Below are 27,182 nucleotides of genomic sequence, written 5' to 3'. Positions count from 1 at the left end.
CACACTGGACAGCCTAAAACAAATAAGGCCAACAAACAGAAAGTATGTTTTTTTTTTGCAGATTTATATAGATCGAAGTCGAACCAAAGGTATTGAGGCTCTACATGAACACCTTACATTACACAAGGACACAATAATTTCGGATAGGCATTGGGAGGTTATGTGATTTGCTCAGAATCACAGGATGCTGTGCAGACTCGAACATGGTTTCCCAGCCCCAAAGTCGGCAGCTCTGGCCGTAAACCCAATGATAAGCAACGGGCAGCATGCATTTCCAAGGAATCTTTCTTAATGCCCTCAAGATGACTTAAGCGTAGGTTTCGACCTAAAAAATACCTTTATCGACCCGTGCGCTCTCCGACTGTGAGATTTTCCCCATTAGTGAGCGACACTGTCGTTGTTTGCATAAAACTGCAAACGGTGGGTAGTGTACCAGAGGTAACTAAAGGCCTTGCCTAAACGGCGCCGCGGCATGGGATTCATTTCAGAACCATGACACTTCTGGGTAAGGTTAAATACTACGTAAATTGTTCGTGCTTCCATTGAATTGTTTGTAAAGTAAGTCGACTTTAAACGTATATTCTGAAAATGTGGCGTGTCTCTAGCCTCGTGGATGAAAGTTGAAGAGGATTGTATTTAGAAATAGATAAAAAAAAAAAAAAAAGCCAGTGGGAAAGTCGTTGTGACTCCGTTCCCGGATAGACAATAACTAGCACAGTTCAGGAGCGCATGCGCAGTCTCGTGTGTTGAAGACTGAACGTCTAGAACGCTAAACACCGAAGTCAAAAGTGTCCCAGTTATAGCTGGATCAGCGGGAAGGCCATATTAGGCGTTGCAACAATCACCAATAATGAATACAAAAACTGTGCAGTCTAGTGTTTCTGATGGCCACGATAGTAACTGTCAGTAGAAGGGGAACTTACTATTGGACGTTTGGTTTGTTTCTCTCGTGTCGTCACACCGGCGCCAAGTGGGGGGAAGAGACCTCTGTTTAAATGGCCGAGAATTGTAACCCTTAATTGACAACAGTAGTGTCGGAACTGCTGAGCTTGGCTCACGTGTAACACTGCAGCTGCAACCTGCAACTTCTAGGGCTTGACCCCAGGAGCACGAAGTCATGCTCGGGGGCGGCGCCACCGCTGACAGCTCCTAGGACCGCCCCCGCTCTATGGGCCAGCTCTTGTGCAGATCCCCAGCCCGGAGTAGCGCCAGCAGCGGCGGGGGCCGGAATTGCCTGATCAGCGGACCGTGCATGCTCTGCTTTCTGGGGCAACCCACCGAAGAGCCCCCGCCCCCCCATAGCCGCCCCCTACTATCGACTGCAGTCTCTCGAGGGGAAATGGTGTGCAAGCGCAGGGGAGCCGGACTGCCAGCCGCCACCCCGCGCAAGCAGCCCCGTGGCGCCGATGACCAACACTGGCTCCCCGAGGAACAGTGTGGAGGTTCCTCCCTTGGGGTCCCCGGTGATTCCGGCTTAGACAGCGGCGCCCCCAACAGTCTGCACATTCACCAACTGCCTCCCAGCATCCTGCTCAAGGTGCGTATGAAACTCCTTTTATCACCCCACTCTTGCTATGCCGAGATAGTGGTGATCTTTCGTTCTTCCCTCAGCTGGTCCCGTACTCACCACTCCCTACTGGGAGCTTAACTCATCTAATTGCCACATTTATTTCAGGAACACTATATTTATCATCTGGCAGCTAAACTGCCCGGGGCAGTGTCACTAGAGTGAGTATTGTAATTGCATTTATATAGCGCTTACTACCCCTGACGAGGCGTCGAAGCGCTTTTTCGGCGAGTAGCACGCTACTCCGGGACTCATAGAGGATTAGTGTTGAATTAGTATAGTGAAACATGCAAGTACATTTTAAGTGGTGGATAGGTTAGTCAGTTATTTGGATTTGGAATGATAGCAGAAGGATAGAGGAGGACAAAGGTTTGTATTTATATAGCGCTTGTTGACGCACGCTATTCAGGAAGCCTACAAAGGATTAGTGGTGAATTAATATGGTGAAATATGAAGTAATTTCAGTAGTGGATATTAGTCAGTTACTTGGAGTGAGAAGGATAGCGGAGGGATAAAAGGGGAAGAAAGATTTGCATTCATATAGCACTTGTTACCCCTGATGGGTGTTGAATCGCTTTTCTGGCTAGTAGCACGCCACTCCGGAACCCATAAAGGATTACTGTTGAAAATGAGTATAGTAAAAAAAAACATGAAGTAATTTGAGTTGTGGATATGTTATTCAGTTATTTGGGTAGTATATTAGTATAGTTTAATATGGAATTTGAGAAGTGAACACGTTAGTCTGTTAATTTTGATTGAAAAGGATAGTAGAGGGATAAAAGAGTGAAAGATTTTTTTTTTTAGGTCTTAGCAATAGGAGGAGGCTTTTGGATGAGTAAAAAGGAGTTTTGTAGGGGAGGACTCAGAGGAAAGAGTTTAGAAAGGTTTGTTTCAGGGGATCGGTATAGTAAAAGAGGTGTCAGATGATGCAAGGAGGGGTAGAGTAGGAGATAAAAGGTGGTCTGTTAGGTATAATTACACCAGGGAGAGTGTTTCTGAATGGGATGTAGTTATGTATGGTGTTGATTGGCGTTGTGTTAGTGATGAGTGTATTGGTTAGTGGTATAGGATAGAGTTGTGTACTGTTTGTAGGTGATGGTGGATATGTGTGGTAGTTGGGATAGTAGGGTGTGTAAATGTGGTTTGGTTGGGTTTGTAGTGCAGGCTGGTACATTAATTTGTGCATAGTGTTGTACATTTGGTGTGAGTGTGCTGCTCTGTTTGTGAATGTGGATAGTGTGGGCTGGGTATTGCTAAATGAGAAAAAGGGCAGCATTTCTGGCCCTAGTCCCGAACAGGCTCAAACAGGAAACTGCCCTTGTCCTCGATGCCCAGGCTGAGACACCCTAAGCCTGGCCTTTTTTTATAGCCCTAGTAATCAAGTGACCCCTTCAGCCAATTGGAACCCTAGCCCTAACACTATCCAATCACAACACTAGCCCTCAAATCTAGAGGCAATAGGAGACCAGGACCTACAGCGAATCTTATCTCTAGTCCAAGCACCCAATCAGTTCAAAAACCCTGATCTCTATGTCCAATAAAGGCCCTAACCCTACCAGTAGTCCCAAAACAAGTCCATGCAACCAATGGCACAGGTAGCTGTTATAATCTATTGCTGCATTTCCCTTCTCTATGGTTCCCCTGTCTACTGCTCAGCCAGTGTGTGTATGGATGTGCCTGAAGATGTCTAGAATGTTGGAGGCATGATGTGGTCATGGAATGTTGGGTGCTTGGAGAGCTGTGGAGTGTCAGTTGGTGGCAGGCTGAGCAGGCTAGAGGCTGCTCCTGGTGGGGCGTCATATGGACTTACCATCTTCCTGTGATTTACTGATGTGATTATCTTGACAATAAATCTACTATATTTATCTACATTATATCTGGCTACAAAGGACTACCTTATTTATAATAGTAGCTCTAGTCCCTACTTCCAATAGAAAGCCTAACCCTACTCTAAGTCCCACACCAAGTCCAGAAACCAATCACACCAGAAGCCCTAATCGCTACTTCCAATTAAAGGTGCAGCATGTGGAGGAGGGATTGATTATCTTTTATAGTCACGTTCTTCTAGTAGGGCTCTGGGCTCTTACATCTCGCCGTACCATTCTTTTAGAAGCGTACTTTCATTTGATGTAGAGAGCATACATGCCAACAGACCCGAATCAGGCGGGAGACTACAGATTTTTCAAGCCAAAAATGGCTTTATTTTAGCTGTCTCCTGCTTGAAATTGCATTTTCAACAATAGAAGTCAATGGGGAATTTTCATTCTCCCAATTTTTTTACTTTAAATCTCCCAAGTCCCTGTCTTAAAATGTTGGCATGTATGGTAGAGAGAGACCCTAAGTTAATTCGCTCATTGCAGCATTTTTACCGATGGGTAGGGCACAGTTGTCATATTTTCCTTTGAGGCTCGGAGTTCACTCTCTCACAGTCACATTTTTGCAGTGACACTCGCAGTCCATTTTCACATTTCCATTCATTCTTCCAGAAAGCAGAGGGTTCACTATAACTCTTTGCTCTCACAGTCTCCTAGGACCGTTGTGAAATAAGCTACTCAAAGGCATTGAACTCTAGCTCTCGCTATCACTTTATCCAGGGAATCGTCATATCCCACTTTTCTAGCATATTCTCTGATATTCTCAGGAAAGACTGATAAATCTGAAGAGGTTACACTCAAAATTGTATTTTAAGAAGATGCTAATCTATTGTGGTTCATATCGTATCTTCTACGTCAAATTATAGAGTCCAGTAAATGATCACAGTGAGTAAGTCTCCAAGATTCATTTGTCAGCTCCTAACGTGTATGTATCCTCCCGTACAGTCATAGTGCTAACTCCCCGCACCAGAGAAGAATGCTGAATCTAGAACTCAAACATAGAACATGGAATCTCACTTAACATACATGTGCTCTGTTTGCAGCACAAGCTAACACTAGACACACCCTCCATTGCTCTGGCTTCCCAGTGAGTAGTCTGAGATCACTCTTATATAGTAGCATGTACCTAGAGTATCATTGGGCTTAATAATGTTGCTGTCGCATTTTTATAGTGAAGGGTAACTGATGTGGAACCCCCCCCCCCGTGTCGTATGTGTCCGCTGGGGCTGAGACAGATTTCCGGACACACACACAGACAGTTCTTGAGCTGCTGTGGGCTGGCTGGTCTAGCGTCTTATCGCAGCCGCACCTGAGTATTTCACAGGTCTTTAAAAGACCATTTACTTGATAAGTAGGCTTTGTTATTTTTTCACCAATTCGTAGAGCCCCTGCCTCTCAACTCTGCCTATTCCTTAAAGTTGCAAATTACTTTCGTTGCCACAGTGTGAGAATGCATTTCCTGAAAAGTAACCCTAGGCTTTGTTTTTCTTTTACAGTTTTATATAGCTCAAACTCCACCCGAAGGTATTGAGGCCCTTTGCATGACCACTAGTTACATTATACAAGAACACATTAATTTTTAAAGGCACAGGGAGATAACGTGATTTGCCCAGGATCGTAAGATGTTGAGCTGGCGCCGGGACTTGAAAAGTATTCACCATATCAAAGCGAGCAACTCTGGCAGATATTCCACACCTTTTCCACTATCAAGTCATAGCAATCTATCACATATCAATAGTCTGAAAGTTTGTTGCAGGACCCACAGATTATTTATTTCCTCCACCCTCCATCCTTGATGGATGCCATAATACAAATTATAGAGACCTCACTCGCTACCATGGATAACAAATATGCTGAGTTTCTCAAAGTGTTTGGTCTGCATTCAAACAACTAACCTATCATTCTCAACGTGCACTCACAGCCATCACACTGTATTTCCAACTATCATCATGCACTCACACACTTCACCCTCCTGTTACCCTGCACCCACAGGAGCACACCTCACAACCTACCCTCACATGACACTTCACCCAACTGTCACACTCACCATGCAGTCTCACCACTAACCCCGTACTCCCAGCTATCACACTGTACTTACACTGCTCACCATGCACTCATGCCATTAACCCTGCACACATGTAGTTTACCCTGCACTCACATGATACTCCACTCACCTGTCACACTTATGGCTCCGCCTACAGACTCACCACTCACCTCTGCACTTTAACTGCATTCACCCATTGCTCACACAGTTTACTCTTCTTGCACACAGGCACAATAGTCGGCCAGAACTCATAGGGACACACCACTCACCCTGCACTAACTTCTCTCACCATGCAGTCCCTATTACAGCTCACCCTTCACTCTTGCCGCTCACCCTGCACTCACACAGGCACACTGGTCCCCCAGTAGGCACACAGGCACATAACTCGCTCTGCATTTACACCGCTCACATCACCCACCCTGCACTCATTCCTCTCACTCTGTTTGCACTCCTCTCACCCAGCACTCACATAGGCACTTCAATCAACTTCCACTCATGTAGCTCGCCCTGCACTCACATCGGCACACCTTTCACGCTACACTTGAAAAACTCACGCTGCATTCACTCACGCTGTTCACAATCACCCATCATTTATATGAGCTCATCACTTACGCTGCACACATAACAATCATTGGCACAGCCCCTTGAAGTACAATATGTGTCATGCAAGCTAGAGTGCTTGCGCTAGCAGCACATACTCTTTCACAGGCAAGACCTAGAAATTAGCCAACTGTCATAAATATACACATTTCTACAAGGCACCTGTAAAATGCCTGTTCTTTCTGCAAAATTAGGGACTTAATTTCCAAAATAATGGTGCTGTGCCACATGCCATTTTCACACCTTCCTGTACAAAAACAATAATTGATGGCATTTTCCTCTTTCTATGCAGCATGCACAGAAAGAGGAAAAAACAATGAGAAATAAAACTATTTTTCCTAGTTGTGCCACTCCTACTTCTCCCCTGCGGAGGCATAGGATTCTGACGCATTCCCAGCTTTACAAAACCTTGTAAATCTGGGAATGTTTCAGGTTACTTAGATGTTGCATGGGAACACCCACAACAACACCCAAGGAATACCCCTTTCACGCAGAGTAATGTGTGAAAGGGGCCCATATTTACAAGGCCATGAAAAGTCACGCAGGGTGACTTTGCGTGACATTGTAAATAGGAGCAGGCACACTGCGTCACCGGTGCTTCACAAAAAACTGACGCACTGGTGGCGTAGTGGCCTGGTAAAGGAGGCCCTAGATACCTAGTCAGTCCCATCTGTAACTATGTGGCCAGTGCAAGAGGGGAGAGTGATGGCGAAAGGAGGGAGATCAGGGCTGATGCTTTGCAGGAGGGTGAGGGACTGAGGAACAGCCTGAGGCAATGGGGATAAGCTGGAAGCAAGTGTTCATTTTGTACAGGAGGAGAAAGCTGGCAAATACTGCAGAATAGGGAAGCAGACACAAGAGGTTAAGGATGAAGCAACACAATAGAGGCTGTGAGCTGGTGAAGGAATAGAGTTGGGACCTAGGTCAACCATGCATTGCGTGTGGTGAAGTAGCACTGGCTCTAGAGTTCATTTTTTTAATCCTTCACCTGAGATCCCTTGGCCTGCAGAGGGAGCTGATGTGTTCACTGTTGCTGAAGCCACAGCGTAGATCAGTGTTTGAACCTGTTGACCTGTATGATCGCAGTACTCTGTCGCAGCAGGTACCACAGTGGAGAACTGTTTGAGGATGTGCTCACCCGCACCAGCTTCTTTAAGACATTTGGGCACACGTTTCAACAATATTTCTGCTGAGTGGCTGGGGCTCATGAAAACACAACAAAGCTTCAACTCTGCGTGGGCACACCAGCACCAGTCTTAAGGTTTTCTGTTCATCTTCTCAGTTCAAACATGTTCAGTTGCTGTTACTACACAGCGTGACCAAAGGGTTGCAAGTGATGCTATATCATTGGCCCAATAGCCCCTTGGACCTGTTACTGTGGTGGGCAGTCCATTTTTAGAAAGCTTCAGTATTTTAGAGGAGTTTGAATGTTTGACATTTATCACTTGAATTTTAATATCTGCACGTGACATGGAATCTCTGCGCATTCACCATTTCACTGCATACTTTTTGATTGGTTAAAAAAAAATTAGGCCAAAAATCAGAAAGAGAAACTTGTTTATAAACGTTTTGCATAGTTGCCCATTCACCATTTCACTGCATACTTTTTGATTGGTTAAAAAAAAATTAGGCCAAAAATCAGAAAGAGAAACTTGTTTATAAACGTTTTGCATAGTTGCCCATTGTACTATGTGACACCTACAACCATTCCTGGCTTTCCGTTTACCACAATGTTCATTATGGGAAACATCCTTTACAACGCAACTTTTACAACGCACTACCATTACGACACAACTTTTACAACGCAAGTCATTACAACAAATTGCGCTGGAGGGCGCTCTAGGATAGGGAATAGTTTAATTACTATCCAACACCTTCCCTACTATCCATGGGGACTGGAGTTGGAATAGTAAATTAAACTATTCACTATCCAGCGCCCCCCAACGCAAGTCGTTGTTACGACTTGCGTTGTAAAACCTGCGTCGTAATGGCATGCGTTGTAAAAGCATGCGTTGTAACGTCATACATCCTTCATTATGGAGCGTGTGTTTAAAAAATATGTTTTACATTGTATGTTGGGTCTGAAAATCTCAAGATGCAAAATGTTACTGGATAAAAACACGTTTGCCAAAGGAGTTGAGCCATTCATAAGATCAATTGGATGCTATAATATGCATTTTTAAGGAGTGGATTAGTTTGTTTCCAATAGTGATACTACTTAAAAAAATGCACATCACAGCACTATACAAGTATCTTAATTATTCTAGATTACTTCATGGAGTTTTGTCATGGGTTGCCATGACAAAACTCGTTATCCAGAAGCACTGTAGTGTGTTTTTTACTTTCTTACTTTTATTCAAAGTCCTAGTTTCCTACAGGGGTGTGGAATTTTTTGAATAATCTACTTGGCTAAGGGACAAAATGGTACTGAGATCTACATGTCCTGTAAAATCCACTTGTCCCACCTACTCCATAAATCAATTATAAGGGCTGACCGAGAAACAACTGTCTAGTTTATGGGAAAATACGTACTTTTCCCACTGCCCGCCATATACGCAGGATGATATCACAGTCCGCTATGTGAGGGCAGAATTAATGATGGATACATTTTCTCCAGGAACCAACAGCCTCTCCTATAATATTTAGGCCAGGAATCGGCCCGCCACCTTTAAACTGGGCTCAAGAACCAACACGCTCTCGACTTAAACTGGTCTCAGGAAACCAGCACCCCTAGGCCATTCAACTCCTAAGCTGAGCATATGCACCAGTGCCTCCCTAATTTTGTCCCTCGAGCCAGAGCCCTCTAGAGCACACCCAGGGGTCTTCAGCCACCTCTAGAGCACACACAGGAGTCTCCAGTCTATTGACAAGGCCCAGGAGTCTCCAACCCTGCAACAAAATTGAGCCTTTACTCCCTAAACCAGACGCAGAAGCCAGCATCAGCACCCAACCTTCCTTCCAAACCAGGCCACAAGTCAGCACCCCATTCACACCCAAATAACTCAGGCCTACAAGCCACCTTACCTACAGTCAAACAAGGCCAATAAGACAGTTTCGCCAGCCCTCTAAAGCAGGCTGATCTGCCACTTTATTACTCTTCTAAAACCCAAGGTCAAGAAGCAAGCGTCGCGCCCACCCCCCCCCCTCCCCTGAAACACCATAAATAATTTACAGCTGGACAGTCTGCACTGTGCACATGTCCACAGATGAGGAAGCAGGCAAGCATACTGGACCGAGAACTCGCCGATGATCACAGAAAAGAGAGCTGAAGTCTGCTACTCCAGCGCACAGGGGACAGGAGCCAAAAAGGTTACTACTGCAGGAGGGAAAAGCAGCCAAGAGCATAAACTGCCTACTTGCACACAATCGGAAGAATATATACATTACAACCATGATCGGAATTAGTTCTCAATCTAGCAACTTTGGAAGGATTAAAAGCATAAACCACACATCAACTCCCCCTTATTTGTGTGTGTTGTCCCTCTTGACATCACTGTAATTCCACATTAAAAAAAGCTGAAAACTTGACAGTTATCTTTGTGCCACTGTACTGAGCAGCAATAAGGGCCTTGAATGCCCTCCAGTTGTCAGGGTATGTGTAAAGAGTCCCGGCGGCCATCTTGGTGAAGCGTAGTTCCAGTTCGGACAAACCAACAAGACCCCCGAGTTTTTGAAGAAGTTTCCTATGGGAAAGGTTCCGGCCTTCGAGGGAATGACTGCCCAAGTCATCCAGTGGGTCAGCTTTGCCGACAGCGAGACCGTCCCTCCCGCAAGCAGCTGGCTGTTCCCCACCTTTGGGATAATGCAGTACAACAAGCAGGCCACGGAACATGCCAAGGAGGAGGTGAAGCGTGTGCTGAGCACCCTGGATGAACATCTGAGGACACGCACATTCCTGGTGGGGGAGAGGGTCAGCCTGGCTGACATCTCTGTGGTGTGTGCGCTCCTCTGGCTCTACAAACAGGTCCTGGAACCATCTTTCCGGCAGCCATACGTTAAAACAAATCGTTGGTTTGAGACCTGCGTAAACCAACCACAGTTCAAGAGCGTCCTTGGGGAGATGAAACTCTGTGAAAAGATGGCGCAGTTTGATGCTAAGAAGTTCTCAGAAGCACAGCCTTAGAAGGAAGCCCCCAAAAAAGAAAAGGAGCCCAAGAAGGAAGAGAAAAAGGAAAAAAAGAGGGAAGAGAAGAAGCCTGCTGCTGAGGATGAACCTGATGAGTGTGATGAGGTGCTAGCTTCAGAACCGAGGTCAAAGGACCCCTATGCCCACCTGCCAAAGAGCGCCTTCATCATGGACGAGTTCAAGAGGAAGTACACTAATGAAGACACAGTGGCTGTGGCAATCCCATACTTCTGGGAACACTTCGACAAGGAGGGCTAGTCAATCTGGTATGGAGAGTACTGCTTCCCTGAGGAGCTAACACAGACCTTCATGAGCTGCAACCTCATCACAGGAATGTTTCAGCGTCTGGATAAACTGCGCAAGACATGCTTTGCCAGTGTCATACTCTCTGGAAGCAAGAATGACAGTACTATCTCTGGCATCTGGGTATTCCGCGGGCAGGACTTAGCTTTCACGCTCAGTGAAGACTGGCAAATCGATTATGAGTCCTATACTTGGCGGAAGTTGGATGTGGACAGCATTGCACCTGGCGGTAGTCGCACAACTCTACTCCACCACACAGCGTCCTACTACTCTGCCCAACGTGGACTATGCATAAATGGAGCCTATCACGTTTACAATTAACTGATCATGAGAAATAAAGAAAAGGGGCCTGTTTGTGCATGTGTACATTCATTGCTCTGCTCGGGGAGGGGCTGTGTCTTCCTACAACGGGCTTGTGTATTGGCTGGGGCACTTATAGATGGAACTTATTTTGTGTTGCATTGCACCATCTTTCCTTTCCTGAAAATTGAACAATAAACTAAGTTGGCTTTGTTAAAAAAATAAATGTAAAAAAAAAAAGCTGAAAACTTACAAGACTCCAACAGCATTCCCCAAACGCAGAATTCACCCTTTATTGGGGGGAGCGGGTGGGGGGAGGGGGGGGGGGGGGGAGGCAGACTGGGAAGCATCTTTAAAAAAGCGAGGAATTCTGCTGTGAGACGTTTGAAGAAGTTAGTGCTAGGGAAGGCCCCTGTTATGGCTGGATTTATAGCACGGTCTCTGAAACTGAGGGAGGTAGCTGGTACCAGAGACGGGTTTCAGGTAGGGGCTGGAGTTAGTTCTTTGGTTAGGGCTGCTAAAAGGGAAGAGTCTTTAAACGGGGGAGAATGTCGTGAAAGGAGGTGTGGCCCATGCCCCCACTGCTACAGCCGCATGACATACTGCAGGTTAAGGGTGATCCTAGCACTGGTAATGTATCTGTTCCACAACTGCAACCCTGGAAGTCCCTTAACTGCAGCCTCTTCTCTCTGCTCAGTGGCAGGGCCAGAGCAGCAGTGCTTAATTTGTGCCGGTGCTTAGCACGGGCAGCTAATTAGCAGGGCCGGGTCTACACACGCTGGTGCACGTAATTGATGTACAGTAATTCCCATGCTTAGCTATTGCTAGGGGACTTGGCAGTGGCACAGTGTTACTGTTGAACTCAAGTGTTCAACAACTACTCGTCCGGAGACACTGTCTGCCAATATGACTTCTTTCTCTTCTTAGAGACACCCCACTCATTCTCAAGGGCTAAGGTTTTAATCTCCTGCTGCACGAAATACCCTTCATGCTCCCTACCCCTCTCTAGGCGGCTGAGCGCCGGGCGCTGGTGGTTCAAAGAACAGGCCGGGGCAGACACCTGTGCAGAGAGAAATAGAGGCACGCAAGGAAGGTGCAGGGTCTCGGGGAATGGAAGAACCATGTGGGATTGAAAGGGTCGACCTCCGCGCCCTCCTCTTGACATCTGGACCAAGAAGCACGCAGTTTTTTTTTTTTTTACAACAGAAAGGCACTTCATGAGAATTCATTAGTCGCAACTGGAACACTCATGCAAACATTAACCTGGACACGCATAACACACTCAGACAGGCAGGCACACAGATACATAGATGCCCACACCCCAGACACAAATACTTCCATACACAGTCCTAAAAACTCCCACCCAAACTTAAATACTCGCGCACAGAAAAAGACACAACAGGCAGACACGCACTCAAAGACATATAGATAGAACCACGCACACTTACATACACTGGAGCCAAAGATAAGTAGGTGTGCCTCCGACAAAGATTTGAGCCCCTGCACTTCAAATTTTACAAATTAAGCACTGCAGAGCGGCTTCCTCTGTGTCTCTCTCCTGTCCCACGCTGCCGGTTCTCCTCCTCTGGTGGCTGCCCCTTTCTCCCTCCCCAGCGTCAGCCCCTCCCGGAGGCCGCCCTGACAGGGAGGCACAGATATCCCCGTTCACAGGCTGCTGTCTGCCAAGCCCGTCTGCTCTGTAATTCCCGGAGCTGCCTCTCTCTCTGCACCCAGTTCTTATCCTCGGATAAATTCTTCCAGGCCTTCCCTCTGAGCAGCCACTGCTCCGATCATAGCTACTGTGAGCCTGTCTCTGTCTCTGCCCCCGTGGCCAGCCTCGTTCTCCCGCAGCCCCAGGCAGACAGCCTCTTCTTCCTCCCATCATCCTAAGTACACCAGACAGCGTCTGTCCTCTAGGCAGCCTCAGGCCTGGTCCTCCTCTCTCGGGGGTCTGTCTCTACCCGGCCACTGTCTTCCAGTGCACTGCGGGCTTGTGTCTGCTGCCTCCCGGCCCCTCTCACTGGCCTGGTCTATGTCTCCAGCCCGCCTCCACTCTTGGGGCCCTGTGCCCGTCCATCTGCTCCTGCGCACACTGGCCTCTACCTGCCAGCAGCTGCAGAGACAGTGCAGTTCTCTGCCGATCTCTGTGTCAGCCCTGCAGCTCCACTTCTGTGGCAGCGGCATCGCGCTTCCAGATCACAGAGCCAGGGAGCTGGAGGGCAGAGACCCATGTTTAGTGATTTAATGTCTTCTTGTCCGTCGGACAAAATAGACATCAAATCTTCTTGCCCATTATAAAAATCTACATGGTTCGGGCGTCGGGCGATATGATTCCCCCACCCCTGTTCCTATCATGCATTTATTGCCAATAATCTTACACAGTTCCTATATGTACCCATTATGCCTTGGAGACTCATTGAAATCTTAGTAAGTGAATGACAGTGACTCCATGGAGCTAGGTAGTGCACAGGTGTCCTGTCCGACTATGCATTAGAATTATGAGTAGGTAGCAGGGAAAGCTGACTGAAGCCAAGCTACCTGTTGCCTGCCTTGCTTCAGAGGAACCTGTCTTATGTCCTGTAGAGATGACCTGTGGCCTGAAGAGTAGACCGTGGTCAAGAGACCTAAACATGAGATAGGCGATCTGAACAGGGGGAGGTGACGATGGGCCTCTAGATGACAAACCCACTGGAAGAGTTTGCAGGTAAAAAGATCCTCTTACCACAGTAGCTGAAGAGGCAGTACCTTAGTAAATCCTGATGCCTACCTGGGCAGCACAGTCAAAGGCTCATGGGTCTCCAACCTCCTCTATAATGAGAGTTACTTATGTTCAATGAAACGCATTGAGAGCTACTAATATTACTAGTCTTGTATATTTTCCATTTTTTTACATGTATAATAATTTAACCAAGCAAAAGCTTTCTAATTTAATAAGCTGGGCTGCATACAGGTAAGCTACTCAGAGGCAGGGCTGGACTGGGAACCAAAACTGGCCCTGGCAAAGTGCTTGCCCCCCTCACCACCCCCGCGGGGGTTTGGGGGTGCTGCCGAGCTCTTTGCCATGGCCAGTTTTCTGACGATTTTGTTACAGTGACGATTTTACAGCTATGCGGCAAAAACGGTCCTGTATCAAAAACGGCCCCCAGAAGCCCAAAACCGGTTCCCACCCATGCGGCGCACCAGGGGATTGCCCGGTGCCCGCTACTGCCAGTCCAGCCCTGCTCGGAGGTAGTTGGAGAGCTACAGTAGCTCACGAGCTACTGGTTGGAGACCCTTCCCTTTCTGAGTGCCTGGCACAGATGCATTACTTCAACCAAATGATGTTAGACCCTTCATTCTTCTCCAATGCTCAATCACAATTCCAACAGTGCTGCACAGTTAATTTGAAAACAAATTATGAAAATAACCACCAGGTACTCGCCTTTCACCTCCTGACCACACAGGACTTCAATAAAGTTGCAAAAGCTTGTAGACCAGCACCATCACTGGTAGATATATGCCCTGCTCATATATGCAAGACCCCCAGCTCCTGATGATGATCCCACAATTGCTTTCACTGGATCAAAACGTCGTCGACTCTCTGTACACCGTAAACGCAATTAAATTTGTCATTGCTCATGTGTACTGACCTCGAGCGGAAAATATATTCCCTTCATGCCGCAGGAGGACTTTGACCGCCGCGTCGAATATTTCATTATAGATATATCCTGCATTGTCCTGAATAACCGTCATCGAGCGCCTTCCTTTTGGAGAATGGACCTATCCAAAAAAATTACCCCATGGCATTTGTAACCTCTAGTCAAGGTGAGTCAGATGACCATCTTGAAAGCCCACACGTCAGCTATATTTATCTAAGGCTCTCGATCTTGTATGCTAAACCCTTTGCCAATTGACTCCCTCTCCTTTATCAGTATACTCAGATACCCCCAATTCAGACGCATCTATTCTCCGGTTTTGACCGCCCTGATGAAGGTGTGACCCATATTGGGTTAGACACCGAAACGCGCATTGGCGCTGGAGAACCTCCTGCCTCCGTTTTGTTTCCACCTTCGATAACAAGAAAATATATCAATTACTATTGACTACTGTATGCTTCTCTTGTAGATTGTGTCACACATGTGAACAAATTTGAATTCTGATTATAATACAAACTGTGAATTGTCTATGAGTGTGGGGAATGTATGAGTATGTGTGTATTTGTGGTTGTTGGTGTGTATTGAGTGTGCAAATGTGGGACTTCATATATATTTATTGATCTGTTATTATATGTCTCATGATTCTCTGATGAATTTTGATAAAATAATATAAATAATAAAAAAAGACATCTATTTTTCTTTTTCCAGTTTTCCTTATTCTCCTGGGGGAATCTGTCTGTTTGTACAGTGATACCTTATAGTATCAGTGACTTTGTTAGCACTTTTGTATCAGTGATCAGGCAGCTCGGGTCTTTCTAGACTGTTGATTTGTTCTGCCTGAGCCTTTTTTTTTTATATGTATACCTTGTCGAATGCAGGATTGTGTCCCCACTTTGTCTTTTGCAAATATTTATAATATTAGATTGATCCTGTCCTGCTGGACAGCACACATATATTACTGATTTCTAGTCTGTATTTATGTTCCTCTGGTCCTATTGTCCTTGTCCAGGACCACCGTGTTCATAACTCATATATGCAAGAATATCAATATTAATGGCTCTGCAACTGATCTAGCCAGAACTATCAACAACTCCTTGGATAAAGGTCTCTTCTCAAAAGCACTCCCTAAAACAAAGAGGCTATTTTAATAAGGTCTCCTTCTAACTTCCAGACAATAACAAACGGTTTATAGGCAATTAGATTGAAAGTGCAGCATCAAGACAAATAACTACATTCATTGAAGAATGTAACCTCTCTTAGATTGCTAAAACAGATTCTGGTATGGCTGTGGCATGGAAGCAGAACTGACTTCCACACAGGTTGATTTAAACACTGGAATGGATTGAAATGGAGTACTGGCACACCTATTACTTGACCTTTACCTTGCCTTTGATTCTGTCCATCTCTACGGCGACTTGGAATTGGACAAATCTTCTTAAAAAATTACTTTGTATCTGTAGTTAGCTAGGCGGCTGCAGTTGAGAATGGCACCTCTGCCCACAATACTCCCTACAAATCAACTCTTCCGCCAGCTCGGCGACAACCACCTGGTGCACTCCTACTGAATGTGCCTCAATATGTTTACATATATGGGAACTCTTCAAAGTGGCGTACTAACAATAACCATTGTGTTTGTTTAGTGTAGCACAGGTGTGTGGCAGTGCATTTACATGCAGTAATATTACTAACTCATTGACGCACAACTACAGAAGAAGTAATGGTAGTTGGGGAATTAAACCTATGATTTACCTGCTACCTAACCCAATTTCATGTTTGGTAACCCACAAAGCAGTCTTTAATTCATAAAATCACAAAGGCCGTGCCCCAAAGGATCCTGCGCCCTGAAATTTCAAATGTCAGGAGAGCTGAATACCAGCACTGTCAAGGCTTGATTGTACTGTGTTCCACTTTCATCTACCACTGGCACTCCCTGCCCCCTTATCTCCCTCTTGCAGGTTCTTTTTAATTTTTGCCTTCTCGTTTTGTCATTATTTTTCCATCTTTCTCTTTCGCCTTTCCCCCTTTTGTTTTTTTCTCTCACTTGTCCTGGAGCAAAGTCTAATGAGGACAAATTAGTGCAGGACCGCAAAAATGAATGCAAGTAGGCTCCACCTGCAGCCACCGGCTCAAGTTAGCACTTCCACTAAGCCTAACCTTTTGAGACCTGCACGTAAGGGAAGCTTCACCCATGAATACTTTGCAACACCCAATTGGGTAAACTAAACTGTGCCTTCAGTCGTGTATGGGACAGGAGCGTATTTCTGGACTTTCATTTATAAATATTTTACAAGCACATTGTCCTGCACAGAAGGAATCAGGAAATTGGCAAAAATGCTGCTGTCTTGAAATACCTTTGCGCAAACATATCTTATGTGCTTTGGATTCAACTTTATAGAAGATGACTTTAATTGTCGGTGTACTCAATCTGTTTTTCAAAAGTCAATTTGAGTAGCGTAGGAACAGTTTTTAATCTACAAAAACATGCTTGTTACAATATCAAGTTGGTCCAATATGCTTAAATTGCACAGTTTGTCACTTGTTATTCTCATATTGGCTATGAGGATAGCTCGTACTCCACTTCTGGAAATTTTTGTCCTACCCTATTGCTAGGAGTATTAGCCCCCGCCCCGGAATTTCTGCTCTAGTTGCGCCCCTGGTCCAGCCTCAGATTGTCCCATTCTCCCTGGGGGCACTGAACGCATCCTTCCTCTGCCACATTCTCCTAGTGATCACCAGGCCCAGCCGCTCCTGATTGTTTACACCTGGGTAAATTGTTCCCATCATTCTCTGTTACTTTCTACAGACATTCTTGACTCATCGCTCACTATTCTTGCGGGAGAGACTTCGATCATCCTTTTAATGTCACAACCTCATTGAGGACAGTACGTATGTGGTATTTCTATGAGACAAACCTAGTCAAAAGCCAGCAAAACCATGCTCCGGATCAAAGACAAGCATAAAGTCATTGAGTGACAAAAGAGGTAGCAGGTGTATAGACTGTCACTACATTGTAATGTAATTTTTTTTTAAGTGGTGCGACTTCGAGTCTTTCCTACATTTGAGCGGCTTTGGGGCAGTCCTGATGCATACGGGGATATTGTTTCAGGTCCTGGGTGCATAGTTGGAAAAGACCTGCTGCTTTTTTGTTTCTCTATTGCACTTCTTAGTCTGCATTGTGATGAAGTCCTGACTGCGGATGTCCCGAGAACCACCAGAGATGGTGAGTTGGTCTGTAAGATCATGGGGATGGGGTCTAGTCATGATGGCTTTGTAAGTGATTCAGCTGGGGATGTGATCATACTTTTTCAGGCCCTGTATGAAACGTGATGCAGCATGTAGGATGCCCTTAAGGGGTGGCAGTGTAGATTCCTGGAGGCCATGGAGGAGTACGTTAACACAATCCAGATGCAAGAGTGCATGCAAATAAACAGCAGTTCTGAAGTCGCATTCTGGAAGGGAGAGCCAATACCAGACTGTCTTTATAATTTTAGCACTATGTTTCTTGAGGGTGAGTTTGGTGTCCAGGGTGAATCCAAGTGACTAGGCATTCAGTGAAAGTGGGGGTTCGAAACAGTAAATGTGCATGTAATTCAGCCAGCTTTGCACTGTATCTTATTTGTTGAGCTTGACAAATTACATGAATTCTGTCTTGGTTGGGTTAAGCTTCATGTAGGCTGTAGACGCCAAGATCTGGATGGTGTGCAAGCAGTGTTTGAGGCACTGGATGTCTGAAGTAGAGGGGACTTTCAAGTAGGCCTTTGTATCATCTGTATATTGATGCTGTTATCTGTGAGTAAAAGTAAAGTAAAGTCCACATTTGTAAAGCGCACAATCACCCATAAGGGTCTCTAGGCGCTGGGGGCCGTCGGGAAGATTAAGCGAGCTATTGGCCAGAGTCACATGGTGCTGGGCTAACCTGCCGCCGGAGCCGGGGGATCGAACCGTGGTCCCCAGATTCCAGCGTCAGTCGCCCTGGCCGCGGCGCCACACCTCAGACACGTGGATCCATGTAGAGGCTGAAGATGGCACAAGACTGCATAGCATCCTAGGGGACTGCGCAGTACATATGGACTTTTTAGGGCTTTGAGCTGCCTATGTGAACAAACTCTCTCAAGAAAACGAAAATTAATAAAATTGCCAATTTTCGCTGGTGGTGCATGGCTGGTCTTTGTTGGTGGAGCGATTTGTCTGGTTAATTCCAATAACGAACAAGACTCCTCCATGCTAACTAGTTACGCAACCCCCAGCGAAAATTGGCTTATGCCATAGGCTATTTGATTCATTTTTGTTTTCTTGAGATATTTATCTCTTCTAGGACCCTTTGGTCTTGTATGAACCATTTTTATTTTCACAAAACTACCTAGCTCCCCAGGTTCAAAGATTGGGGTTCCCTTGTTATGTAATACACGTGTGAACAAACTGGCATCAATTGGAAAGGTGAGAGGAGAGCCAATGAAGAACATTTCTAGTGAATCCTATTTGAGACCAGAGCGTGTGTATAAGGGTGGCATGGTGACTGTGGCAAATGCAAATGAAGAGGTCCAGCAATATCCGGATGTAGGGTTCATCTATGTCTGTGGTCAGGAGTACATCATCCACAATGTGTAAGATAGCTGTCTCCATGCTGTAGTTGTGTTGGAACTAGGTGGTATTAAAGTGATCTTGGAGTTGAATACAGACTGCTTTTCACAGTGATCTTGCAGATGAATGGTAGGTGAGTAATGGTCCGGTAGTTGGCAGTGTAATCAGGGTCTATTGTAGGTTTCTTTAGAAGTGGGAGGATCCTTCCTGTTTTGAGAGCTTCTGGGAAGATGTCTTGAGTGAGCGAGATATTGATAACCGTGAGTAGTGGTGAGAACGTGTCCCCAGAGAGAGATTAGATGGCCTAGGGTAAGACATCATCTTCATTAGAAGTGACTTTGAGGGAGTTGAGTTTGTGTGTGAGATCTGAAAGAGATAGGTCATTGAAGGATATCCATTGCAGAATTGTAGTTGAAGAAGTGGGCATAGGAGATGAAGGAGGCTTGGGGTTGTCGATGTGCTGTCGAATTTTCTGTATTTTTTTACTGAAGAAGAGGCTGAAGGTATTGCACTTTTTTGTGACAAGAGGAATTGGTGTTTTTGGCAGGGGGTTGATGTAGTGCTTGATTACATTGAAAAGAGTTCTGCTTCTGTTGGTGGCTTCATTAACGGTGTCGGATTAGTACTTTGTTTTGGCTGTTGTGTTTTGCTGGCTGCCTGTTGAGCGGAGGGACTTTAGTATCACGAGGTCACCTGGAGCTCCCAATTTGTTTAATTTTCTTTCCTGTCTGTGGATGGGTCGTTTATTGTCAGCAAGGTTTTTAGAATACCAGGATGCTGAAGGCTTTGGCCTGCACTTGGCTTGTGCGTGCACATTTCAATTGGCTTGGATGTTCGCACAGTTTTCCAAAAGAGTGTTTAAGTTGTTTAGAAGGATGTTGCCATCTGATGTGGAGTTGATAGTGTGAAAGATGTAATGAAGCTTTAGGTTGTCCATAGAGAAGCCGTAGGAGGATCGGTCTTCTCTTTTGGTTGGCCTAGGTTTATTGGTAGGATGCTGAGTGCTGAGATAGGGATGGTAAAATGATTTTTTGGGTCTCGACATATGGGTGGTTAACATTGCATTGTTCACATTCAGATTTCTTTTAGCTTCTCTATGAAACTCTCTCATTGAAAATGTAATGGCCTCAAAAAAGAAATGAAACATACCTGTTTTTACCTAATTTTAGTTACTTGATGTTGCTAGGTTCCCATTACAACATGCCGTTAAAGTGCGTTATAGCTCTATAGCTCACTTGACCAGCTTGGTTGCACTTTGATATTCAACTGTCTCTATTTTTGGAACTCTGCCAATAGTCTTCATCCTTTATTCTATACATTTGAGCCCCAGAGTTATGTATGCTTTCCAGTGGTACATTTAGAGGTTGCAAGAGGTAATTGTGCTTTCCATTGCGATACAAATTCTCTCGGGAGATATCTTAGTGCCAAAGATCCTTCATCTTTAGTCCACTTGAGCACATACAGCTGATGTATGCTCCTGTACTAAATAACCAATTATTACATGGACAATAACTAATGGCATTGATGTCTTTAACCCCTTCTACGCTCATGACGAGCTCAGCTCGTCATGAGTTACGCCGGTCGTACGCTCATGACGAGCTGAGCTCGTCATGTAACGCGGGTTTCCGCAAACTGCCGCGCACAGCGGGAAAACCGCTAGCGCGCAAGGGGTTAAGCATCATACAAAGTCACAAAAGCTATTCATGTTCACCACAATGTAATATATAAGCAGCGCACTCTGCTATAGCAGCAGCCTACAGTGCCACAAATTCCTTTTTTTTTTTTTTTTTTTTTTAAATAAATGTTTTTATTAACTTTGCTCAAGGTCTCATACATTACACAGCAGTGTTTAAGTGACTTGCAGAAAAATAGCATTACATTGTACATTCGCAGACTTGGCAATAGAATGGATGGGTTACAACTGTCCCCCCTATCCCACCCCACCCCTCATGGCTCGATACTTGCGCCAGGGACCCCACACCCTCTTCCATTAAATATCACATCCTCTGGACTTCTAGATCGTTTCTTCCGCCCTCTGACACCAATCCAGGTCCCTTAGCCATTGGTCCCATTTTGGTGGCGCCTGCGCCCCTCAGCTACTGGATATATTTTGTTTTGCCACCCCAGCCGCTGTTGCCAACCAGATCTCGTTGTACCTGGACCAGTCCGTTGCACCGTTCATCATAAGTAGTAGCCACCTGGGTTCCACCGGGACTGGCGATCCCACTACTGTCGCCATCGTGTGTGCCACTTTGGTGCAGAAGGGCACTATGTTTGGACAATCCCACAGAATATGGAAAAAGGTACCCTCCCCCTGACATCCCCTCACACACAGAGGAGACAGGCTCCTACCCCATGAGAACAGGTGGGTATGTGAGTAGTACACCCGATGCAAGATTTTTAATTGCAGAAGACGGAACCGAGTCCAGAATGCAATTTCGCGGGGGCTTTGCACGGCATCCTACCAATCCTCATCCTCCAGGCTTCCGAAGTCACCCTCCCATCTTTCACGCAGGGACAGCAAGGGGTCAGGCATGTCGTTTATGAGCTTGCAGTAGATGGTAGATGTGGGCTTCTCTTGAATAGGGTCGAGGAGGAGCCTGTCCTCCAAAGGAGAATATTCTGAAAGCGAAGAATCCGTGTGCATGTGAGAGTGCAGAGGCATGTATAAGGCACAGATAATGATAGTGTTGGGAGTCGTGCAGTTGGTACTCTTTTTTAAGGTAGTCAAAGGATCTAGGGGCGCTTCCCTTCCATACATCGCCCAGGTAGTCTATCCCAATTAGTCTCCATCCCTTGAAGCCGGTTAGCCTTGACACCTCTGATAACTGGTCACCGAGCCAGAGTGGTGTCCTACCCGTTAGGGTGCACGCCCACCCCAAGAATGTGTTGGCCTCCGTCCACCACTGGAGCACCACCCCCGTATGCAACAATAGATCCCTGCATTGCCTACGTGAGTACAAAAGAGGCTTGCAGTTGCCCCCCCCCGGCATAACATGTCTATCCACCCTGTAAGCAGGTTCCAACCCTATTGTGTACACCCAGTCATTGACCACCTGCAATTGGGAGGACCAATAATACAATTGGATTTCCGGGAGGGCCAGCCCTCCATCGTACACCCCTCTTGTGAGCTTTCGCAACGCTATCCTTGGGTTCCCACCATCCCAGAGCAGCGTCCGCAGCGACTGTGATATGCGTTTGAACACCACCCCAGGGATCGGGTAAGGTGGATTTTGCAGGATATAGAGGAGGCGCGGTAAGGCCAGCATCTTAAAAAGCGCAGCACGCCCCATCAAATGCCACAAATTCTGATAATATTTTGGTTTCTGGCAAAAGAATTTCAATGGGATATTTAGAGGCCTGTCGAGTTCTACTGCAATCTAGTGTTTCTCTTGGCATACGATTTCTGAGATGTGTGCGTGCGTGTGCGTGCGTGTGCGTGCGTGTGTGTGTTTTTTTAATATATATATATATTTATGTATATATTCACTGAAAAAACCATAGGTTATAGACCATATATAGTTAGGAATTAGCATTTAAAAAACCTTTTTTTACTCACACAAAACCATTGAAATTCCATATATAGTTAGTAGTACTAACTATATATCGCGCACCCGCAATCCACTGCTGATCATGTCACATATTACATCATTCATGACATGGTCAGTGACATCACTGATGACATCACTGATGACATCTCAAATGACATCACTGATGACATCACTGATGACATCTCAAATGACATCACTGATGACATCACTGATGACAACATCCAGTGACTGTGTATTTCTGTAAAGTTAAAATATGTCTTGCATATTGAAGAATGAGTGGATGTAGAAGTGTCTGGATGAAGGATTTAGTAGGTGCATGACTGACTGTATGAGTGAGTGGTTAAATGTGTCTCACTGAGTGCATGGGTTAGTAACTGAACTGTGTTAATTTGTGCATCATTATGTTTGTTGTTCTGTAAACTGCTGCATGTGTTGATCAGTAGCTATATGAGTAAGTATATGGGTTATTGATTGGTTGCTCAAGTATTTGTATGGGAGACTGAGTGTGTGTGTGGGTGGCTGGGAGGTGTATGACTGTGCATAGATGTGTGAGCAGTTGATTCACTAGATGTATGGGTTCAAAAGTGCATGTGGAAACAGCTGTATGGGTGGTTGACTGTGTGCATCAGTGCATTGGTGAGTGAATGGATATCTCAGTGCTACATGTCAAAGTAAGTACATATGTAAAACATAGTACATGTGAGAGTTGGCATATATAAATAACTGTGCATAAGAGCCAGTGAATGTGTGAGTGACTGTATGGATGATTGTGAACTTGTATCAGGGATTGTAAAAGAGAGTAAATATGTGTTAGTATATGTTTGAATAAGTAAGGTGTGTATAACTGTATAGTTGAGGAAATGGAGGTGTAATTGATTCTTTGTATGACTGACTAGGTGTGTAAGTAACTCCATGGATGAGTGACAGTCTGTGAGTGTCTGTTTACACTGAGTGTATCTAAGGTTATATTAGAGTCTGAAGAGGTTCATCGTATTATCACATGAATGATGTCATCAGTGATGTGATCAGTAATGTCAAATGAGATGCCATCAGTGATGTCATTTGAGATGTCATCAGTGATGTCATCAGTGATGTCATTTGAGATGTCATCAGTGATGTCATCAGTGATGTCATTTGAGATGTCATCAGTGATGTCATCAGTGATGTCACTGACCATGTCATGAATGATGTAATATGTGACATGATCAGCAGTGGATTGCGGGTGCGCGATATATAGTTAGTACTACTAACTATATATGGAATTTCAATGGTTTTGTGTGAGTAAAAAAAGGTTTTTTAAATGCTAATTCCTAACTATATATGGTCTATAACCTATGGTTTTTTCAGTGAATTTTCAAGGTTTTGTAAATGCTAATTCCTAACTATATATGGTCTATAACCTATGGTTTTTTCAGTGAATTTTCAAGGTTTTGTAAATGCTAATTCCTAACTATATATGGTCTATAACCTATGGTTTTTTCAGTGAATTTCAATGGTTTTTTAATAGCAAATATCATAAGCTGTCGAATGTCAAGTACGTGGTAAGAAAAAACATTTTCGTGTTTATGCACACTGATCTGCTTTGAATGCTGCCCCCCCCCCTCATTTCTATTAGGAGTACTCTCTCTTTGCAGATAGTGAAGGGTAGTTAACGCAGGCCTTTGCCCCCGTTGTAATCCGTTGTGCCTGCTTCTCTCTCCATTTGATTGATTGTTATCCAAGCATTTACTGTTTTAGAATTGGTTCTCTTTGGTTCATTCTCTATTTACAAACAAACACAGTCGCAATACTCTGTTTAGTCTTTGCAGATAGCGAAAAATCGTGTAAAAAAACAAAAGGAATCAAGCAAAATCAGTAGGCCACTAATGGGATCTCTTTTTGACCTCGCTAAAATAGAAACATTAGGAACAACCCCTCATGACAAATACGAAACTAGTGAGATGAACTGAACTCCACACCATGATGGCTGCAAGACAGCTCGGCTCCGCCACCCACCCCGCCCAAAATAACGATAAACTCTATGCAAATATTACAAATATATACAACACACCAGCAAAGTAACAGGGTAAAACATTTTATTAAACAACTATTTACATAACTATTTTATACTTTTTGTTGCCCGATCCGGCTAGCTCAATCGATCGAGCATGAAACTCATGCACTCTGATGGTTCAAAGTTTTGAGGAGTGCTTGTAACACTGTCTGAAGCCTATTTGCACTTGCTTCAGCTTCACTATTCTCAAAGTAAGTGGGGGCTGTTTGAGGACGTGACTGCATTTGTAAACAATGTGATGCGGTGCCACCCTGAACCGCTTGACGGAGGCCCCCGAGGGACGGTGTGATGGCGCGGACTCGGAGGGGGCGCTTGGCTCCGGCCCCCTCCCCAAGTCGTGTTCTCCTGGTGTGGCCTGAGATCGCCCCCGACATAGGTGGCCGGCTCCCGGGATCAAGCGGAACTTTTTGCCTTTTGGTAACTCTTCCATTCTTGACCTTGTCCCACAATCCGTTTCACCTAAAGACACGCTGTAGTGGGGCGCCCCTTTACCATTTCAGTTGCCATTCCGCCCGCTTTTGCTACACTGTGCCTCTTCCGCTATTCAGCTGTTTACCGCCCGCTCTTTCGACTACAGCGTCTCGCTCACCATGTAGTTGAGTTGCTCCCACTCTTGCGGTGCAGCGATAGGCGGCTGCCACAGGACTCTCAAAATGGCGGCCGGCTCTTCAGATTTGGGCGTGGTCCACTGAAATGGCCCTGCGACACCTTGGAACTCGGACGCTTGTCTGCTAGAGCTTGGGCTCCATTCTCGAAAGCGTCCCCCTCAGCCTTGAAGATTCTACAAAAGTCTTGGGGGCCCCCGACTCCCGCAGGCTTCTGGTGGGGAGCGGCTAGCATGATTGCTCGTGGAATGGCCACGACGGAGCTACGAAATGGTGGTGCTCTCATGCTAACGCCAGCTTCAGTCTGAAACATCCAGAAACACTGTAGACTACCAATTCGATCAGTTCCGGTAGCGCCCCAACGTGACCCGGTAGAGAAGAACTTGCCCTCCCCTCTTTGACTGATGGTTCTTGTTGCCTGTCCCTTCTGTTGTCATTTAACAGAACTATTTAGCCTGCTGAAAGGGGTTGTGTTCCGACCGCTGGTTGGTGGAGACATTTTGACTATATTCTGGACCTGCGTTGTCGCGTAATGCGTCATATGACGCGCCGCGTTAGCGCATCCGGAAGTGATCCGGGGCGCGGCGCGCAGCGCGTAACGTAAGCATAACAGGTCATGTGACTTGTTAATAAAACTTTTCATTGATTCATTTTACTTTTCTTATTCTAATGATGAAAGGCTTGGTCATATGACCAAAAAATACACTTTTTATTACTTTCGAACATTAATTTTTCTTAAATATATGTTATAATGTTCCAGGCTAATGTACTTTCCCGGAAAATTTACAACTGTCCTGCAAGTAAAATATATTCCTTTTTCGAGAAAAAGGGCGTTTCTTCGTCCCATGACGGAGCCGTTGAGCAAAAGAGGGTCGGCCTGCTGTCTTAGTCGCCGATACGCCTGAATATGAGATTCTTATTGATCACTTTATGTTGCAGGAGTAGAAAACACAACAGCCCTTGACCATTTATCTTTACTGCGTTCCTGCGTATTATACCTTTTACCCTTCATGTAATTGGACTGCTTTATTTCACTTGCCTTTTACTGATTCTAAAACAGTGACTATTATTAAAAACTTTACCAATGTAAATACTACTACCATGTTTTCTTTTAAAAACCTTTATTGTGAAAATGTCAGTATACAAATACGGGCCTATAACCACGTGGGCCGGCCACGGAGCAAACTGTAATCGTATATGATGAGTAGACATTTACACTGTAGAGGAACGTAACGGGCGGGCCATTAGGTTGCAAGAACTAAGGTGTCTAACAGTTGCGGAATCGGTGGACGTACATTTTATAATTAAAATACGACAGGGCCAGTTACAATAAAATTATCTAGATATACATTTGCGGGCAAGTACCATGGGTGACGTTAATTCGAACTTTCAATAGTACAGTAATCAATAACACATCAGAACTTAATATCAATAGGGATGTCGAAATATTCAATCAATTTTCGTCCCCGCCCGCCATGTGCTTCAAAACTGCATACGTATCTCGTGATATCAAGGTTGTGCAACCAGTACACAACAAGGAGTTACGAGTCCCATTTATTCCGGCGCCATTTTGGGCGAGGACGGGCAGGTCCAGGATATAGTCAAAATGTCTCTACCAACCATCGACTATGATGATGTTCATATGCTGTATTTATTAGAGTAACACTCATCTGTCCACATGAAATTAATTTGCCACAATCTAAACATGTCATTTTAATCTTTCCAAAGTTCTTCTAAATATTTGGGACCGTTTCCCTTGCCTCTGATGCTGTCAGTGCCACTTCTTTGATGAATGTACTGGCAGGTCGGGGGTTCTCCCCCAAATCTCTCTTTTATGCAGCACTATAATTAATCGGTGCCACCTCTCCATATGACGATGCATGGTATAGTTACCATAACTATATATTTTTTCGGTTCCTCTGGAGAGTACATCGTGGCAGATG

General features: G+C 45.2%; 1 protein-coding gene and 1 pseudogene across 1 annotated transcript in view; both read left to right on the top strand.

The window, feature by feature from the left end:
• The first annotated feature begins 941 nt into the window (after positions 1-941).
• The window catches only part of FBXL17 (F-box and leucine rich repeat protein 17), a 2,072,621-nt gene continuing 2,046,380 nt past the window's right edge, over positions 942-27,182 (top strand). The window contains exon 1 of the mRNA XM_078675463.1: positions 942-1,537. Within this exon, the coding sequence (XP_078531589.1) occupies positions 1,169-1,537 (369 nt within the window). The 5' untranslated portion in view covers positions 942-1,168. The remainder of the gene's footprint in view (positions 1,538-27,182) is intronic.
• Positions 9,724-10,856, top strand: LOC144818242 (elongation factor 1-gamma pseudogene; annotated as a pseudogene).

Source organism: Lissotriton helveticus, chromosome 2_1, assembly GCF_964261635.1.
Source record: "Lissotriton helveticus chromosome 2_1, aLisHel1.1, whole genome shotgun sequence".
Classification (NCBI taxonomy): domain Eukaryota; kingdom Metazoa; phylum Chordata; class Amphibia; order Caudata; family Salamandridae; genus Lissotriton; species Lissotriton helveticus.
Note: the sequence above shows the minus strand (reverse complement) of the source record. Positions and strands in the feature narration are given on the sequence as shown.